The 19,234-nt window shown below is 54.4% G+C and overlaps 1 protein-coding gene across 1 annotated transcript in view; it reads right to left on the bottom strand.

Moving 5' to 3' along the window:
* The window catches only part of ncoa2 (nuclear receptor coactivator 2), a 57,678-nt gene that overhangs the window by 12,592 nt on the left and 25,852 nt on the right, over nucleotides 1-19,234 (bottom strand). Inside the window, exons 3-6 of the mRNA XM_056583977.1 lie at nucleotides 13,002-13,109; nucleotides 10,206-10,378; nucleotides 6,431-6,534; nucleotides 1,983-2,160 (exon numbers count right to left, since the gene is read on the bottom strand). Of these exons, the coding sequence (XP_056439952.1) occupies nucleotides 1,983-2,160; nucleotides 6,431-6,534; nucleotides 10,206-10,378; nucleotides 13,002-13,090 (544 nt within the window). The 5' untranslated portion in view covers nucleotides 13,091-13,109. The remainder of the gene's footprint in view (nucleotides 1-1,982; nucleotides 2,161-6,430; nucleotides 6,535-10,205; nucleotides 10,379-13,001; nucleotides 13,110-19,234) is intronic.

Here is a 19,234-nt window from a genome sequence, read left to right as displayed (position 1 = left end):
GAGAGAGATGAGAAGAGAGGAGAGGGGGGAGAGAGAGAGTAGTAGAGATAGAGAAGAGATAGAGAGAGAGAGTGATGGAGAGGAGAGTGAGAGGGAGTAAGGGGAGATACCGATACCGAGACCGAGACCGAACGCTACCGAGAGAGAGGGAGAGGGAGAGAGAGGAGAGAGGAGAGAGAGAGATAGAGCCCACGCAACATAGAAGGGGGCGGTCGCGGTTGACGCTGTGAGGGGGGGCTGACTGGGGAGAGGATCCTAAAGGAGTTAATTAGCCTTAAAACGGGAGTGGAGGTTGGGGGGCCGTGGGGGCAACATTAGAGCTTAATAAGTTTCAGTCGTCAGGGAAGGAAAAAGGACCATTGACAAAGAGAGCGGCCAGTAGGAGCCCTGCAGGACAGCGTGGCCGGCGGCCCCCGTTATGGAGCCCTGGGGGGGGGGCTGTCGTCTGGTGGGGAGGGGGGGGGGGGGGGGGGGTTAGGGTGGGGTGGGGTGGGCTGTGGTGTAGTTTGGGGGCGAGGGGGGGCTGTGGCGGGGTGGGTAACACCCCGCCAACACCAGGCGGGTTTCAGCGACATGGCTGTGGTCGGGCGGGGGAGACGGGGGAGACGGGGGAGACACCACAGGCAGTAAACTGGGGGAGGATTGTGGAAGGTGGTGTAGGGAGAGAAGGTGGTGTAGGGAGAGAAGGTGGTGTAGGGAGAGGTGGTGGTGTAGGGAGAGGTGGTGGTGTAGGGAGAGGTGGTGGTGTAGGGAGAGAAGGTGGTGTAGGGAGAGGTGGTGGTGTAGGGAGAGAAGGTGGTGTAGGGAGAGGTGGTGGTGTAGGGAGAGGTGGTGGTGTAGGGAGAGGTGGTGGTGTAGGGAGAGGTGGTGGTGTAGGGAGAGGTGGTGGTGTAGGGAGAGGTGGTGGTGTAGGGAGAGGTGGTGGTGTAGGGAGAGGTGGTGGTGTAGGGAGAGGTGGTGGTGTAGGGAGAGGTGGTGGTGTAGGGAGAGGTGGTGGTGTAGGGAGAGGTGGTGGTGTAGGGAGAGAAGGTGGTGTAGGGAGAGAAGGTGGTGTAGGGAGAGAAGGTGGTGTAGGGAGAGGTGGTGAGGGGAGCCAGGGGTATGGGGGGGTACTGTACCCAGACCTGGGGTACGTTGTGGCCGTCACTGGGCCTGGTCTAAGGTACCCCACTGCTAGTATGATCATATATACATCATCCTTGTCCCAACACTGTGGGAGTGAAGAGACATCAAGTTGGGGATTGGGATTTAAACTATTAAAACGAAACAAACCCAACCTTTATATTAAGACAAATAAACCCTTTGTGGTTCATCTCTCATCAATCTCCCAACCCCCTTTTTTTCCACAACCCTCATCATGCAACGAAAGTAACCCCCCCCAAGAGTGACGTCAGACCCCCGCTCAGCAGAACCCACCGGGTCATCCACGCATCATACTCCAGAGACCCCCCCCCCCCCCGGTGTTCCCCTGAGAGCCCGGCCAGGGGACCAGAGACCCCCCCCCCCCCCCCCCCCCCGGTGTTCCCCTGAGAGCCCGGCCAGGGGACCAGAGACCCCCCCCCGGTGTTCCTCTGAGAGCCCGGCCAGGGGACCAGAGACCCCCCCCTGGCTGTTCCCCTGAGAGCCCGGCCAGGGGACCAAAGACCCCCCCCTGGTGTTCCCCTGAGAGCCCGGCCAGGGGACCAGAGACCCCCCCCCCCCCCTGGCTGTTCCCCTGAGAGCCCGGCCAGGGGACCAGAGACCCCCCCCCCCCCCCTGGTGTTCCCCTGAGAGCCCGGCCAGGGGACCAGAGACCCCCCCCCCCCCCCTGGCTGTTCCCCTGAGAGCCCGGCCAGGGGACCAGAGACCCCCCCCCCCCCCCTGGTGTTCCCCTGAGAGCCCGGCCAGGGGACCAGAGACCCCCCCCCCCCCTGGCTGTTCCCCTGAGAGCCCGGCCAGGGGACCAGAGACCCCCCCCCGGCTGTGACCTGTTGGGGTCTTACCGAGGGACTTGGGCAGCAGGTTCTTGATGAACTCGGCGTGGTCGCCCACGTGCAGCACGCTGTACACGCTGGTGTTCATCAGCTCCTCCTGGTTGTAGCGCAGGTACTGCGTCACGTTCTCCGACACAAACACGATGTTGCCCTCCATGTTCACCACGAAGAAGAAGCCGTCCAGCGCCTGAGGGGAGAGGAGAGACGGTTAATGGGGTCAGCAGCCTCTGGATCATTCTGGTTCTAGAGACTGGGAACCGGTCTGGGAACTGGTCTGGGAACTGGTCTGGGAACCGGTCTGGGAACCGGTCTGGGAACCGGTCTGGGAACTGGTCTGGGTACTGGTCTGGGTACTGGTCAGGGCGCGGGCTACTTTCACTCATGGTTTGTCTTGCATCGGTCAATCCTTCAGGGGAACCCCACTCTAGAGATTGTTTGATTGTTATTCATTCCGTTTTCGGTAAATTGTTCAGGAAGCGTAAATCCATATATGCGAATATCATGATTTCTCAAAAGGTTATAATTAACCTCCTGCTGACAGATGAGTTTCACAATGGTTGTGAAACTGGCAGAGCGAGGATGGTCCATGTTTGCGGAGGGAAGCGGCTGCCAACAAATTAGGAAAGGGGTCTCTTCTCCAGGTTGAAGCAAACCAGGGATCGAACCAAGAGCAGAAGGGTATTGAGGGTGAACATTAACCAGCCAACTTAAATGTTAAGAAATATAAGAAAATAAGAGCTGCATTAAAACAACAGTCCAACATAGCTCTTAGTTCATCTTACAAACTTTTGACCCGACGAAGTTGCAGACATTTATCTGACATGCAGTCTGTATTACAGCAGAAGACTTAAAAATAATAATAATTAACACTAGTTCAGCCGTAGAATGTTAAGTCAAACATCTATTAATACCCCCCCCCCCCCGCCCCCAATAAAACAAAAAGAACAGGGGCACTTCCTCAACACAGGCTAACCCAGCGCGGCTGCAGATGCTATCTGTACAGAGGCTAGAGGGGGGGGGCGGAGGTGTCTAATTGAAAGGGAAGAAACACAGCCCCAGGTTAGCCATTAGATGCAAGATGGTGTCAATTAGGCCATGGAATCACCCAGAGCCCCGGGCGGCGGGTGCAGCAGCTCTGGCTGCCTGTGAAGCTGGAGCAGGGGCGGGTGTCAGGAGAGACCCTGCGCTCTCAACCAATGACACGCCTCCTCGCGCACATCTGCTCGCTGCAGAGCGAGGGGGGAATCAGAGGCTGAGTTACAGATCCAAGGCCACACGCTGGCTGGAATCAGGAGGAGCAGCCGCACACACCTGGGAGATCAGCGGGTCTCCTGCCGGGCCGATGTGACGCCTCGAGGTGCGGCTTGGGGAGAGTTTAAATGCTTTTGTTTTGACAACGTCTCAAACCAGAACGTTGCCGTGTTCAAGGCGCTCGTGGTCTTTTCGTCTGTCTTAATGATGATGGTGGGCACATTAACTTCTCCTTGTCAACGGGGGTCTCGAGAGACAATTAAATCTGTACTCTGCGTGTAACGGCATTAAGTCTGTGAAAGGATCTGGCTGAATAATCAGACGTGCGTTATTCCACCACTGCGCAGCGCACAAAATCAATCACGTACCGCTAGATATTAAAGTACAGACGAGCAGAACACACACAGACTGGAGCAGATTCGGGTTTCAGATGAACTGCCACGGCCTCAACAACCAGAATAAGCCAGACAGACCTTCGTTGTCTCTCTGCACCAGCCTGGACCCATTGCGACAGGCTGCATTGGTTGTGCAAGTGTACGCTCCCTCTGGTAGGGAGAAGGCCCCGTACCGGACAAGTAGGGCAAACAGAACCAGAGCAAACAGCCACTCTGCCAAACCACGGCTTCCTCCAGACGCTGCTTGCATAACAGCGTGAGCCAATACTTTCTGATCTACAATGCCCTGATTAAATATATAGACACTCAAACCTCACTTGGCATCGCGGGCGAGCGCCTGCACACCCAGTCAGACGAGCAGAAGCGTGAGACGTGTGGAGAGCCTTCCATAGACACAGCAGCAGCCGGAGTCCAGGGAGGCGCCGTCGACTTTATGAACCACACAGAGCCGCTAGCGCAGTGAGGAGCGCACAGTGATGGGGAGAGGAGCCGTACGAATGTATGCACAGAAGATACTTTACTGTCTGTGTGTGCGTGTGTGTGTGTGTGTGTGTGTGTGTGTGTGTGTGTGTGTGTGTGTCCCAGCCTGCCCTGTTCTGTTCTGTTTGGTTTCACTGTTGGTTTTGGAGTTTTTCGGTTTTGTGTCGCTACGGGTATTACTGGCTTCCATAGTGTTTGGTTTTCACACAGAAGCATACATGCAGACCGCAGGGCGGGAACATATTTCTGGGCTCCAACAGATGATATTAAGTTACCTGAATCCAAGCACCTTTAAGGCTTTCTCCGTCCACACTTCGACCTTTACCTCTCTTCTGGTTCCCCTTCTCTGCACTGGGCGCCTGGGAGCTGTCTGAAATAATAACCCCTAGGTCACCAGAGGGGGCACACGGGAGTGGGGCAGTGGGGGAGAGAGGACTGTGGACTGTGGGCGGCTGCACTGGTTCCAGACCAGCAGGCCCCCTGGGAGACAGTCCTCCAGCACAAAGGGGAGGGGCCTCTGATCAGTGGTGACGGGGTCCCCTGGCGGAATCCCCCCCGCCCGGTGCCAACCGGCCGCCATGGGATCCCTCACGGGGGGTGAGTGGAGGAGAGATTACCCCCAGAGGTACCAACAAGACGCAGCCCAGGGAAGGGAATCCACACCTCTGATTGGCTCCCAGTGCTCGAGAACCTAATTAGTAACAGGACACTTCCTGGTGGAGCCGGGCCGAGGTTTGATGTGCAGGGCACGGGGTGGCGAGACTTCCCCAGCACCCATGGTTCACAGCAGTGACACCCCCGGTGGCCGCGGACTGCATTACACCAACAGACTAGTACTCTAACAGCATGCCAGGCATTCAACAGGCATGTGGTGGCGCTCATGAGACCAACGCAGATCAGCAGAGGCCGGAGCTAACCAGGCCGGGGCTAACCAGGCCGGAGCTAACCAGGCCGGGGCTAACCAGGCCGGAGCTAACCAGGCCGGAGCTGACCAGGCCGGGGCTGACCAGGCCGGAGCTAACCAGGCCGGGGCTAACCAGGCCGGGGCTAACCAGACCGGAGCTAACCAGGCCGGGGCTAACCAGGCCGGGGTCCAGTGCGCGGCCCTGAGAGGAGGGTCATGGTACATCGGTACGGCACAACATCTTTTGTGATGTTGGCCCGACCTTCAGGTTCTTCTTCCACGCATTTGACCTTTGGCCCTAAGGCGTCACGTTAAATGCAAAAGGTGTCGTTGAGTGCGATGTGGAAGTTAAACCCACGGGCTGTTAAACTGATACTGCATCTCTCTGCTGTGAATGGCCACATTCCAGACACATCGAGAATGTCGAAATAGAACCCAAGAAGACGCAGTAGCAGAGACTGAATCGATTGTGCTGCAGAAAACCTGGTGGGTCGGGGGGGGGGGGGTTGTTGGGGTTGGGGGGAGTCCAAGGAGGGGTGGGGGCCGGGTGGGGGCCGGGTGGGGGTGGACCTGCATGTTTTCAGGCGTGCTGACTGAGGGAAGCGTGCGGGCCAGGCTATATTTAGCGTGTCGATTTTGTGACGCCAGACCCTCAAAGCTATAAATATTCCATGACAGGACAGAACTGACGGGCGAACAAGAGAGAGGACGGTAGCGGAGAACGGGTGAGAGGAGGGGGAGGGAGAGCTGCTCAATGGGCCGATTCATCCTCACCGCCCGGCTTCCTCTTCCACATACACATAACATAACAAGGAGCGGGCGCTGGCGGCCCGACGCGGGACCACAAGGCCACCCCCCTGCCCGCCGACTGACACCCAGACCACCGCGGGACCACAAGGCCACCGCTCCGCCCGCCGACTGACACCCAGACCACCGCTCCGCCCGCCGACTGACACCCAGACCACCGCTCCGCCCGCCGACTGACACCCAGACCACCGCTCCGCCCGCCGACTGACACCCAGACCACCGCTCCGCCCGCCGACTGACACCCAGACCACCACGCTGCCAGCATATGACACAGACCCCCCCACCGGCTACAGCACAGCGATCACCTCCAGCATCATGAGGCCCAGGGGGTGGGGGACTCACCTCCAGCATCATGAGGCCCAGGGGGTGGGGGGGGACTATGGGGGGGTCCAGTGGGGGGGGGGGGGACGACGACGACTCACCTCCAGCATCATGGGGCCCAGGGGGGACTATGGGGGGGTCCAGTGGGGGACGGGACTCACCTCCAGCATCATGGGGCCCAGGGGGTGGGGGGGGACTATGGGGGGGTCCAGTGGGGGACGGGACTCACCTCCAGCATCATGGGGCCCAGGGGGTGGGGGGGGACTATGGGGGGGTCCAGTGGGGGGGGGGGGACTCACCTCCAGCATCATGGGGCCCAGGGCGTCCTTGTCGATCACGCTCTGGCCCGTTGACGAGACGTCGGCCTTCTGCACCTCCTCTTCATTGGCCGCCGCAGCCTTCTCTGAGAGGGACGGACGAGAGAGGAGGAGTCAGCCCCCCCACACACACACACACACACACACACACACACACACACACACACACACACACACACACACACACACACACACACACACACACACACACACACACACACACACACACACACACACACACCAGAACGGGAAGCTGGGTCTTGCTTTTTGTTTTAGATTAGATTGCGGTTGCTTCCCTAAACCAAGGCCGCTGGGCTTCAGAACGCTCATCCCCACATTCCGCACAACATGATAGAATACGTGTTATTTGGTCATCGCCCTTATCCGCTACATGTTACGGTGCGTTGGTTCATTTCGTAGCATGTAGGCGCCTTGGTGGAATCTACCCACCTACCCAGTGAGCAGCCTGCTGCCCTGTCCTACCAGTCAGGCTAGAGATGAGCTGGAAGGAGTTTGAGCGGGTCACCACGGAAAAGAAAGGGCGGAAAGAAAGAGCACGCAGCAACCTGCTCGCTCATTAACTCGAGTAAACAGAGGCAACAACACACAGAGGTCGGAGGTCAAACCCGCACAATTCCAACCTCTCATTTAAAGATTCAACTATTTCTTTAAAACCCATTGTGCCAAATCCACACGCAAAGCGAAGAACTGCTCCCAGTCATCTCTCCTCCACTCATCCATCATCACCTTAGCGGTCATTACTGAATCCTGTTGCCATGGGATCGAGCTGGGGCATTTCCTGAACAAGTGAGGGGTCAGAGGTCAACGAGTGGGCTCAGAGCACGGCGGCCGCCCACACTGGTTCTACCGGGCCGGGCGGACGACATGTCACTGGGAGAAGAATCTCCATGATGGAACGACTGAGAACGTTCCCCCCCCCCCCCCCATAAACACACGCTGGCACACACAAACACACACACACACACAATCCCTCTGGGTGAACAACTTCTGCTTCACACTGGAGACAACGGTTCTGTGCCTAATGACGGCCAGCGAACACGAAAGGACGCTGTCCTAATTTCCGCTCAGATAAATTGACTCTGCCCCTCATCCAGCAGCACTCAGCTGGGGAGATGAGCCTGGATGCCTCCGCCACAGATATGTGGCCCGCTCTTCATGCATCGAAGGAAGAAATGTACTTTAATTACGAATTTATTACTGACGGCAATGTCTATATTTGTGGTTAATGGGTTATTAGTTTACCCTATGGACCATATGGGACTGGGACACACACACACACACACACACAGGTCTAGCCTGTACCTGCACTAAGCTGCATTGCTCCCTGTGAGTGATTGGGTTAATGGCCGTGCACAGAGCCTTATGTTCTGCACGCAGGCTGCCCTACTTTCAGAGTCGCTGGTGAAACAAGAGGAGGAATGGGAGGGCTCTGTCGGGGGGGCTTGCTTTGGAGAACGAATGGTGGAGGGAGGGGTAAAGGGGGAGGGGGGGGGCACATGCATTTGATTGTCGCAGCGCGCCATGGTAAAGAATGACCATGTGGTGAATTCTCCCTTCCTTTCCTGGTGCGTTTGGGTTTCCTTTCCTCTGGATGCAGATCTATTGTAACAACAAGAAAGGGGGAAAAAGCAGCTCTGGGTACCCCTCCCCTGCCGCGCGGCGGTGCGCTAACTAAGCCCCCGACTCCCAGCGATACACATTCATCTCCTTCAGCATTAATGATGTGTGTATCAGCAGGCCCTCTGCCACCCCAGCGGGCTCCAACACACTCACAGCTGCCCTGCCCATAGACCCATCACTCACTGTCGCTCCCTCCCTCCCCCCCATCCCAAAGACCCCCGCATCATGCCAACGCAGCCCCCGAGAACGCGGCGGCAGACTTCCTGCTCTGCCTTGACATACTTCTTCCAGCGAGCGCCATTATCTTCCACAGGCTTGTTACTCTGTGTGTTTCTTCTTCTGACAGGGTATTATTGTTGATCTTCTAACGAGCGCATTGCGAGAAGGAATATAATCAACGTATCAGCGAAGCCCTCCATTATTTAACGACACCCGGGGCTAGCGGTGCCCTCAGCCAATCACGGACCAGCTCTGCCGGAGATGGCAGCTGGCACAGGCCTGCAGTTATAATTGTAAAGGATGGCCACTAAATTCTTGGCTGTGGCCGTATCTTTATGAGCTCTGTAACTATCCATTACTCTCTCTCTGCCAATCTCTCCCCCTCTATCTGCTGAAACCACAACAAGCTGGGAACACAGGACTGGTTTAACAGCTGCCGTATCCCCTGTAAGAACACAACTCCTCCCCCGAGTCCTACGCGTTGGCTCCACGCGGCCGGCATGGCGTCTCCGGCCGAGGGGAGCCGCGCTTCAAGGCCGCCGGGCGCCATATCTCTGTTGGCGCGGGTCCGTAACCTCGCTGATACCTCCCCTCCTTCCCTGGTGCACAGCACTGAGGGAGCCTATCAGGTTGAAGCGGCGTGTTTACCCCTGCTCTCAGTGGTCGGCGTACACATCAATCACTGCCTTCAGTGGGGGGCGGGCCGAGGGACGCCACTCTCAAGCCTAGCGTGAAAGGGCCGTAGGGGAGGGGGGACAGGAAGGGAGAGCGAGGGAGGGAGCACAGAGCGAGACAGAACGAGAGAGCGAGAGAGCGCAGAGCGAGAGCGAGAGCGCAGACGAGAGCCAGAGTGTTTTCTGTGTGATTCTTTTTTTCACATCATCATTGCTCAGCATTGCGTAACCTCTTTGGCGGAGTAAGATACAGAAAGCCAAGCCTGTAAGCCCGATGACTGGTGTGCGCGCGTGTGTGTGTGTGTGTACCTACAGCTCTGTAGACAGACGACTCTTCTGATGAGCTAATGTTTATTTACAACTTTAAAGGACTAACTGAACTAAAATTAAACTACAAATGAACGCCCTGATAGAAACACAGCAGCGGCTCCGCACAGCCTAGAGCAGCACCAACAGTATTCCCAACAGTATTCCCAACAGCACCTTCAAGGAAATGCCCATCGAGACAACGACTTGAAACGACAGCGGTGTTCGAAAATATAACATCATCTTTTCCTGACACTACATCAGAAACACACTGTTCTGTATTCTAAAGAAAATGCACAAATATAGCAAGGGGTTGAAATACAAAGGTTTGGAATGCATTAATTTGAATAAACTATAGACTGGGCACCTTGCCAAGTAATTCTTTCCATACATTTCAATATAGGGTCTGCATTTATGGGTAAATATTGTAAGCATTGATCGAAACTCTGGGTGTCAAATTCCCAGTGATCATCTTGGTAATACCTGTCCATATTCCATATCCCCAAGCTTTGCCCCGTGGCTCGGACTGAATGAGGCTTTTAGGCTGATTGGGAGAGCCTGGAGGGGCAGAGCCATTAGATATGGGAAGGCTTCAGACGGCCAGCGATGCTAAAGCTAACCCAGTGATGCCTTTTTCACTGTTAAGGTCACCCAATCTTTTCAACGGCCTTGAGTTCTGGCCTTGGGAGGCTAAAAGCGTGCACACGCACACACTACATTGGACTTCCTTCACACATGCACACAATTCATTCAAGCTCAACCACACACACAAATTACACTTCATTCACACACAAATTACACTTCATTCACACACAAAGTACACTTCATTCACACACACACATACACAGATACACAGATACACAGACACACACACACACACACACTTCATTCACACACACAAACACACAAACACACACCTTGCTCCTTGATTTGTCTGATCTGCTTCACCGTCTCCTTCAGGATGGCACATTTGTCGGGCTTGACGTTGAAGTTGTCGATGTCGTTGAAGTTGGCGAAGATGAGCTCTGCGAGCTCCTCGATGTACTTGTTCTCGTGCTCTCGGTTGCGCTTCTCGTTGCTCCGCTTGGGGCTGTGGAGACAGCGGGGGGAAAGACGGACATTTAACAAAGCCCCGTGGAAGGAGGGTCTGTTGCTCTACAGGCTCTGAGGCTGCACCATGCATCAACTAATATGTTCATGCACACACACACACAAACACATGCACCGTTATTGCTTTCATTTCGCAGATGCTTTTATCCAAAGGTTGTCTCCTAGAAGCTGGGAATCTGCGTGTTACTCATGATGCCGACAGGCAGGCACAGGAATCAAACCCGGTGCCGTACGGCTGGGAGACCTTTCCGAGCCAATTTAATCCCACTCATTGTATTAGACTATACTTTCCAAGGAGGGTTTGGAAGTCCGTTGCAAGCGTAACATTTTCATTTCTCGGTTTTCACCTCGATTCAGGTCAGAGCTTCATTATGCACCGTTGTCGCCTTCGTCAGTAACAACCGCCAGTAAACGTCTGCAACGACGCCAGCTCACCCAGCTGCAGCTACGGAGCTAGAGACTACGGAGCTACAGAGACCACGGAGCTACAGAGACCACGGAGCTACAGAGACCACGGAGCTACAGAGACCACAGAGCTAATGAGACCACGGAGCTACAGAGACTACGGAGCTACAGAGACTACGGAGCTACAGAGACCACGGAGCTACAGAGACCACGGAGCTACAGAGACCACGGAGCTACAGAGACCACGGAGCTGCAGAGACTACGGAGCTACAGAGACCACGGAGCTACAGAGACCACGGAGCTACAGAGACCACGGAGCTGCAGAGACCACGGAGCTACAGAGACCATGGAGCTACAGAGACCACGGAGCTACAGAGACCACGGAGCTACAGAGACCACGGAGCTACAGAGACTACGGAGCTACAGAGACCACGGAGCTACAGAGACCACGGCGCTGCAGAGACCACGGAGCTACAGAGACCGCGGAGCTACAGAGACCACGGCGCTACAGAGACCACGGAGCTACAGAGACCACGGAGCTACAGAGACCACGGAGCTACAGAGACCACGGAGCTACAGAGACCACGGAGCTACAGAGACCACGGAGCTACAGAGACCACGGAGCTACAGAGACCACGGCGCTGCTGTAACCACCAAACAGGACCTTGCTGCATTGATAACTAAAATGAAAACCTCTCCTTGTTCTGAAGGACAGCTCTCCCGGTCAGGGTGGAGGACCTCAGGTCATCCATACAGCTTCACGCGGCCCTGAACATACCTCAGCGTTCTGTTGGGTTCTGTTTGGACGCATGTTAGGGCCACATGGCCCTCAAGTAATGCACTGAAGGCCCCCGGGGAGATGGCACAGGGCTGGCCTGATGCAGCAGGTCTGAACCTCCTTGGGGTCATGTCTGTGGGCCTTATTTACGTTGGGATGAGGACGATTTGAGTAAACATGGTTTGGAGGAGGGGGCAACTTTGAAGAAGTGTTAAAAATTAATTTAATGTGGCGTTTCTGCTTCCAACATTGCTATTTCTGTGTGTTTACGAAGGATATCCACACACCGGAATAAAATAATGACGTACAATGAAGTGAACATCCGACTGCATTAGGGAGCACGACGGACTCACTTTCAGCAGTTATAAACACTTTTGTAATAACTATAATGCATCCATATACATAAAGATCAATATGTATAAAGATCCATATATTCATTCAGAAATTGTATTTGCGTACGATAAACCCCTTGAGAGGAATCCTCTCATTTTCGAGGGGGTCCTAAAGGTACATTACAAGACAAAAAACACTCAACAATTTACAGACATACAACAACAAAGACAGCAGGCATCAACACAAACATAGCAGAAATGGGCACAAGACTGATCACAACCTCTCAATGACCACAAATTGGCCATAGCATTAGCATAGTAAGACTGAAAGAAGTAACATAATACTATTGTAAGAAAAAAAAAAAAAATATATATATATATATATATATATAAAATAATAAGAATAGGAATAATAAAAAAAGAAAAATTTATATAACATTATCTGAAACACATGCAGTTTAACTCAAAATAAGAACTATATACATAAAGATCCATATATATAAAGAACTATATACATAAAGATCCATATATATATAAAGATCCATACACATAAAGATCCATATATATAAAGATCCATTTACATAAAGATCTCCATCTCTTCAGATGAAACCAACCGGACTCTAACTAAACTAATATCTATCTATCTAAACAAATTTATATTAACCGGACTCAGGGGCATGAATGGTGAGGTTAGGGCTGCAACTCAGGATTACTTTATAGATTTATCATTTAGTAATTTAGTAAATAACAAAATGCAAAGTGATGTCTTAAATGCGCTTGCCTTATCTGACAAGCAAGTATTCTATTTATAAAAATCCATGAACCAAATATTTAAAATTGACCTGGAACAATAATCAGCAAATCTTTATAACTTGTACCTGATCAATAACTTAAATGATGAATAAATTATTTGAATTTGAATGGATACATTTTCCATCAATAGACTAATCGACGATCGCCCAACAGTTTCACCCCAAGGCAAGGTGCAGAGATGTTCTCCTCGATACAAAGACACAGGTGTAGCCGGCCGGTCGGGGTACGCAGCAGGGGGGGTCAGAGCAGCTGGTGCACGTGGGGCTTCGGCTTACCTGGGTCCCAGAAGCTCTGTGGAACATTCTTTACGTTTCCGGGACTCTGCCCTGGACGGGTCAGATGGGTTTTCACCGACACCACTCATCCTCACTGCATATCCGCGCCTGGGGAGACACAGACACAGAGAGGGGAGAGGTGAGCTCAGAGGATATCCGCAACAGGCTGGTTGAGGGTCGTTTAGTCTGGCAACACGGGTCTGTAAATTGGCAGCGAGGTGGGATTGGATAGTAAACAGCTTCCTTGTTTCTATAAGTGAGGTTTTTCAACCGGCTAATTTGACAACATGAGTCTGTAGGCTGTGTCTTGACACAGCCCTCAGACTGACACACGGGAGGTGGATAGAGTGAGGGTGGAGCAGGTGGAGAGTGGGGTGGGGGACGGATTCAATCACGTCTCTCTCGGGTGGCAAGGCTCTCCCCCCGGAGAGAGCAAGCAGGAGCTCTCACACAGGAGAATACCCGGATGCTACGGCAGCAGCGGCCGGGGCCAAGTCGCAGCCAGAGCTGAGCGGATTTGCACACACAACACGTGTTTGCGCGAGCCTTAAGAGAAAGCTTTGTTGGAAGTGGAAGGTTCCAACAAAGGCAGCCTTTTTTTGTTTTTCTGCTCCAGCTACAAGGGGAGACAAATAAATAAAAGGCTGTTCAGGATTGATCCCTCCATCTTCTCGGTGGACACCGGTGCGGTCCAAGTGGACGAACCCGATAGATAACACGGTGTGACGGACGCACATGACGCGCATGTCCACAAACACACAGATACGCACGGCTTCCCTTTAGTGCAGGATTAAACATCATTCACTGGACAAGGAAAGTGCATTGTGCCCTGATTAAGGACGACTATAAAGTCTAACCGTCCCCGGGAGAGAGACACAGGACGTTCTGTCACTGCGCTCATGAGATCCAGAACATTCTCCACACTCCGTGTCTCTTTATCCCCGCTCAAACCCCTCCACCGCCGGCAGATAGTCAGCAGCAGACCTGTGGCTCTAAACCAACCGAGCGATCAACCATTGAAGACCACCCAGCGTGTCCTTAACCAGCAGCCATCAGCCTCATCCACTCGTCTGGACCTCAGGTGGGAGGGGGCAGCGGCCGCTCGCTCCTGGGTTTATTAGTGTGTGCACGTTAATGCTTGTTGCCTGTACCTGCCATGAGGTTAGCATGGTACACACAGAGAGAGAGAGAGACCCCGAGACAGAGACCCCGAGAGAGACCCCGAGAGAGAGAGACCCCGAGAGAGAGAGACCCCGAGAGAGAGACCCCGAGACAGAGACCCCGAGACAGAGACCCCGAGACAGAGACCCCGAGACAGAGACCCCGAGACAGAGACAGACACAAAGAGGTGAACCCATATCTATGTGAGCAAGTCTGTCGGCAAAACGAAGAAACTGACAAGATACCGAAACAGATGTGGCCCTAGAAGAGCACACACACACACTCGCGCACGCACGATTCCAGTAAGAGCTCACAAGGCATGCCACGTTGGTACACACACACTGCGGGCCCTTAACCATGGAAACGGCTTCAGCACACCGTGTGCGCAGCTCGGCCCGTTACATAACAGCCGGCTGCGGAGCGGCACGGGCCCCAGCGCGGGGGGAGCCCTGCGGTGAGGCTGCGCGGCGGGTCGAGCGGTGAGGCTGAGCGGCGGGGCGAGCGGCGGGGCTAGCGGCGGGGCGAGCGGTGAGGCTAGCGGTGAGGCTGAGCGGCGGGGCGAGCGGCGAGGCTAGCGGTGAGGCTAGCGGTGAGGCTAGCGGTGAGGCTAGCGGTGAGGTTGAGCGGCGGGGCGAGCGGCAGGGCGAGCGGCGGGGCGAGCGGCGGGGCTGAGCGGTGGGGCTAGCGGTGAGGCTAGCGGTGAGGTTGAGCGGCGGGGCGAGCGGCGGGGCGAGCGGCGGGGCTGAGCGGTGGGGCTAGCGGTGAGGCTGAGCGGCGGGGCTAGCGGCGAGGCTAGCGGTGAGGCTAGCGGTGAGGTTGAGCGGCGGGGCTAGCGGCGGGGCGAGCGGCGGGGCGAGCAGCCGGCCCAACAGGGCGGCTCCCTGTTGGGTCGTATTGGCCTACTTTAAGCTAATGGTCGGGCTGTGCACGGCAGAAATCCAAGCCTGGCAACTGGGTAGAGGAGGGGAGGGAGGGAGGGAGGGAGGAGGGAGGGAGGGGGGACTCCCAGCCACCGTTCTTGGACAGATATAAGAAGGGGTCTTGACAACAGATGGCATTGTTGGCTGGTTCAAATTTATGGATTATTAGTGGGATAAAAAACAACATCTGGTGGAGAGAGCAGACGAACTGCATCTACTGGAGGGCCGCGGGTGAGAGTGTGTTTACGCATGGGGCCCCTCCCCTACTGCGAGGGGCCCCTCCCCTACTGCGAGGGGCCCCTCCCCTACTGATACGTTAGCGTACGTAGAGTGGTGCTGGCAGCTAAAATGAACCAAGTCTCGGCGGCAGAGGTTACAAGTCTTATTAATGAGAAGAGGAAAAGGCCATTAAACAATCATAAGCAATCCGCACTCTCCGTCCCCATTGGCTGTCTCTCTTCCAGCGTAAGTTACCATGGAGATCCCGGGCCCCCCCGATAGGCTGAGGCCGGTTCTCTCCGGGGCTGGCCGTGATTGGTTGCCTGTCTCTCCTTGACACGGCAATAACGGCGTGGTCATTGCCCATTGAGCGGGGGGGAACAGGGAGCCTGGCCGCACACGTCTCAATGACAACGACGCAGACAGCTAATCCATCCGTGGGGGGGGGTCCAGACCCCAGCAGAGAGGGGGGGGGGGGAGTCTGGACCTGGACCCCAGCAGAGAGGGGGGGTGGTCCGGATCTGGTCCTGGTCCTGTCACTCCCATTCGCTTAGCCCCTAAGAAATTGGGGGCTAAGAAATTTGCCCAAGTGCTTCCATTAGGATGCATTATTAAGCTATCTATGCAATTAGCTTATTTGCAACGTTAGCATGGCTAACACTGTTGGCTTGGTGCTCCTGGGGGGGGGGAGCAGCGGTGTCGTTGGGTTCATTACCCACGGCCGACAGTAGAGGAGAGCCTTAATGGACGAGGCTTGAGCACCGGCGGCCCGGCAAAAGGCCACGGCTGACATTGTTTGCGGCCATGTTCCCTTCTGACACATCAAGGATGTCCCCGCGCGGCTCTGGAGCCTCGTGACACTCCCTACGCCGTGTCGACGGCACGCATGCATAGGTCGCATGATGATGGATGGGCCCGTCGCAATGCTGTCGACCGCGCATTTTAGCCAGAGTCTGTAGCGCTGCTTCTTTTTGCTGTTGCAGAGAAAACCAGACTTGAGTGGCGAGTATGAGAAGACAAAGATCACGCGCTGATACACAGGCACGACCCAAGGTGAAAATGAAACCCAATCTAGTTTTAACACATTGCACCATGTATAAGTGCATCTTCATCTGAACGCGTGTTTCTTCCTCTTCTACAAGCGTTCCCCAGTGTGGTCTCCGGAAGGAGACTCTGGAAGCCCCCCCCCCCGTTCAAAAGATCACCTCGCGTTCAAAACACCGGACACGGTCGAGTAACACGTCGCTGAAAACTCCTCCCTGTGTGATCACTTCCCTGTGACCCCCTCCCTGGGACCACCTCGCTGGGACCCCCTCCCTGGGCCCCCCTCGCTGGGACCCCCTCCCTGGGCCCCCCTCCCTGTGTGACCCCCTGAGCGTAGAGGACCAGGACGGCTGTGGACACATCGGTGCTGGGAGCAGCGCTGCCATATTGTCAGCAGGCGTTATGAAAGCAGGCCAAACGGTCTGCAGAGAGAAGCGGTGATAAGTATATGTCACACGCAACAAACAAACGCTTTACGCTCCAGGCAGTAACACTTGGGACGAGAGGAAACAAAACAAAAACGTAAAAAGGCCTGGGAAATATATCGGTGTTGTATCTGTATCTTTAAATAGGTCACAGTGCTGATGGAGAATACCTTTCAGAAACAGTCGCAGTGAGGGTCATTGTGCTGGTTATTGGAGACGGAGGTGAGCCACGGAATGCCTTCTTCTTTCTTTCCTTTGTCACCACTCCTGAGATATTGATCATTTTAAGGGCATATATTCTTCTCATAGTACTCAATGAAATGCGAGGACACTGGGGATTTGAATTCATGAATGCACACACACAAAGTATTGCCCAAGAAGAAAGCCATAAATCGCCATGGCAACGAGGTGGAGGATGTGCGATGAGGGGCTACTCTTAGTAACTGGAGCAGCCTCTTGGATTTCATACAGTTGTTAAACTACTCCCCTTCCTCCCCCCACCCCCAGTTATGAACTCAGGTGTCTGCTTTCATCGGGGCGGGTAACACCTCTATCCTTTCTTTTCCCCTCCATCACACCTTCCAACATACAAATAAACACACACACAGGGCGCAGGCTGCATGCGCGTGTGTTGATCTCCGTGGGCCAGCGCGTGGGGCAGACGGTTTACAGGCCCCTGCGTCATAGTGCTGAATATGGGTCGCTGGCATTCTGCTGCCTGGGTGTCAACACCCAGCCTTAGCACAACGCTGTGGCTTTACGTTGGAGGTACCTGTGTGTGTGTGTGTGTGTGTGTGTGTGTGTGTGTGTGTGTGTGTGTGTGTGTGTGTGTGTGTGGGGTATCTTTTCTCCCCGGTGTCATTCCGCCAAATACAAGGCGATTGATTCCGAGGGAGCATCGCGCAGCCACACACGCGTGTCTTTGCGTGTGTCATGGTGGCTGTCTCCCTGGCATATTTGTGTAATTGTTTTGACTTTGTCAGTAACCGACGGCGACAGCGGCAGGACACAGATTAGTCCAACAGTTACAACCCCTATCCCCCCTTCAAAAGTCAGAGCCATAGCCACTCACCGGAACGGACTTCAAGAGAGCGACAAGTTGACACAAATATAAATCTATTGACTTTGAGAATCCTTTCCAGCAGCAGTTGAAGGGAGGTGTTGGTGTGTGTTGGTATGTGTGCGTGCGGCCGTGCGCGGCTGGCTGGCTGTGCGTGCGCGGCTGGCTGGCTGTGCGTGCGCGGCTGGCTGGCTGTGCGTGCGCGGCTGGCTGGCTGTGCGTGCGCTGGTATCTTAGGTGACAGAGGAGCAGGTTCTCCAGGCAGGAGCTGGAGCCATTCAGTCTGGCCGGGCAGGCTTCACCCCGCTCTCTCTCTCAGTACCGGTCGTACGTCAGCCCGCTGTGACCTGTACGTCCTGCATTAGGACACTGGTCCACGGAGAGACACCCAGGACGGGCTGGGTTTGAGTCCCTCTGGGGTGCTGTCTGAGCTGGTCCTCATGCAAAGTTTAGAGCCTGCAAGGGATTTTTCTCATGATATCGGTATGCATCACTAATTGGACATGTCTGTGCATGTATATATATATTTCTCAATACTATGAATTTTGTGTGCATGCATATTATGTGCATACTCATTAAAATATCTTGTTATTTTGAGCAGATCAGACCAGCACCAGTATGATAATCACTTCTCTAGAGCCCTTTCTCTGTACAAAATGCATGATATCATTCTCCAACAACAAATTCATTGGGATATACACGGTGATGTTCTTAATAACATTAATAATGAGCCTCATCAATCCTGCATCGCAGCAACACTGGCAGCTTATGTGATTATGTTCATGTTAAATCTACCGTGTTTATATATTCATGAATTTCATACTATAGCCCGGATCAAAGTCCACCAAATGCATCCTTAAAAAGCCTTGACAAATACCCTGCTTAGTCTATTCATGCTTCAACGGCTCCATCCCACACAAAATAAATAAAGATTGGCAATGTTCTCCGTGCCATAGGGGGCTATTGAAGAGCAGCGCTGGAACATGAATCACCCCTTCCACTCCTTCTCTATGAAACACAAGTCAACTAAATAACCAATCAACCACTTAATCCCAGAGCCGGCCACACTGCCTGAACGCCGGGGGGGTGGTGGTGTGTGTGCGGGTTGGGGGGGGACATACAACTGTGAGTTCCTGTAATCATGTTTGTTTGAGGGGGTTCCGTCACGCGGACACACTCTGTGCTGTGGGGACCCCAGCGGCCGCTCATGACTGAATGTGTTCCCGCTACGATGAGGAGAACCTGGGCGTGGAGGAGGACTGAGTACCCCCCACTGGCAGAACAGGAAACCAGGTCTGTGGGAAGGACAGGGGGCTGGAAGCACAAGGGAACAAACCGATGGGGGAACGGGACACACACACACACACACACACACACACACACACACACACACACACACACACA

The sequence above is a fragment of the Gadus chalcogrammus genome, chromosome 23, assembly GCF_026213295.1.
Source record: "Gadus chalcogrammus isolate NIFS_2021 chromosome 23, NIFS_Gcha_1.0, whole genome shotgun sequence".
In the NCBI taxonomy this organism is placed as follows: domain Eukaryota; kingdom Metazoa; phylum Chordata; class Actinopteri; order Gadiformes; family Gadidae; genus Gadus; species Gadus chalcogrammus.
Note: the sequence above shows the minus strand (reverse complement) of the source record. Positions and strands in the feature narration are given on the sequence as shown.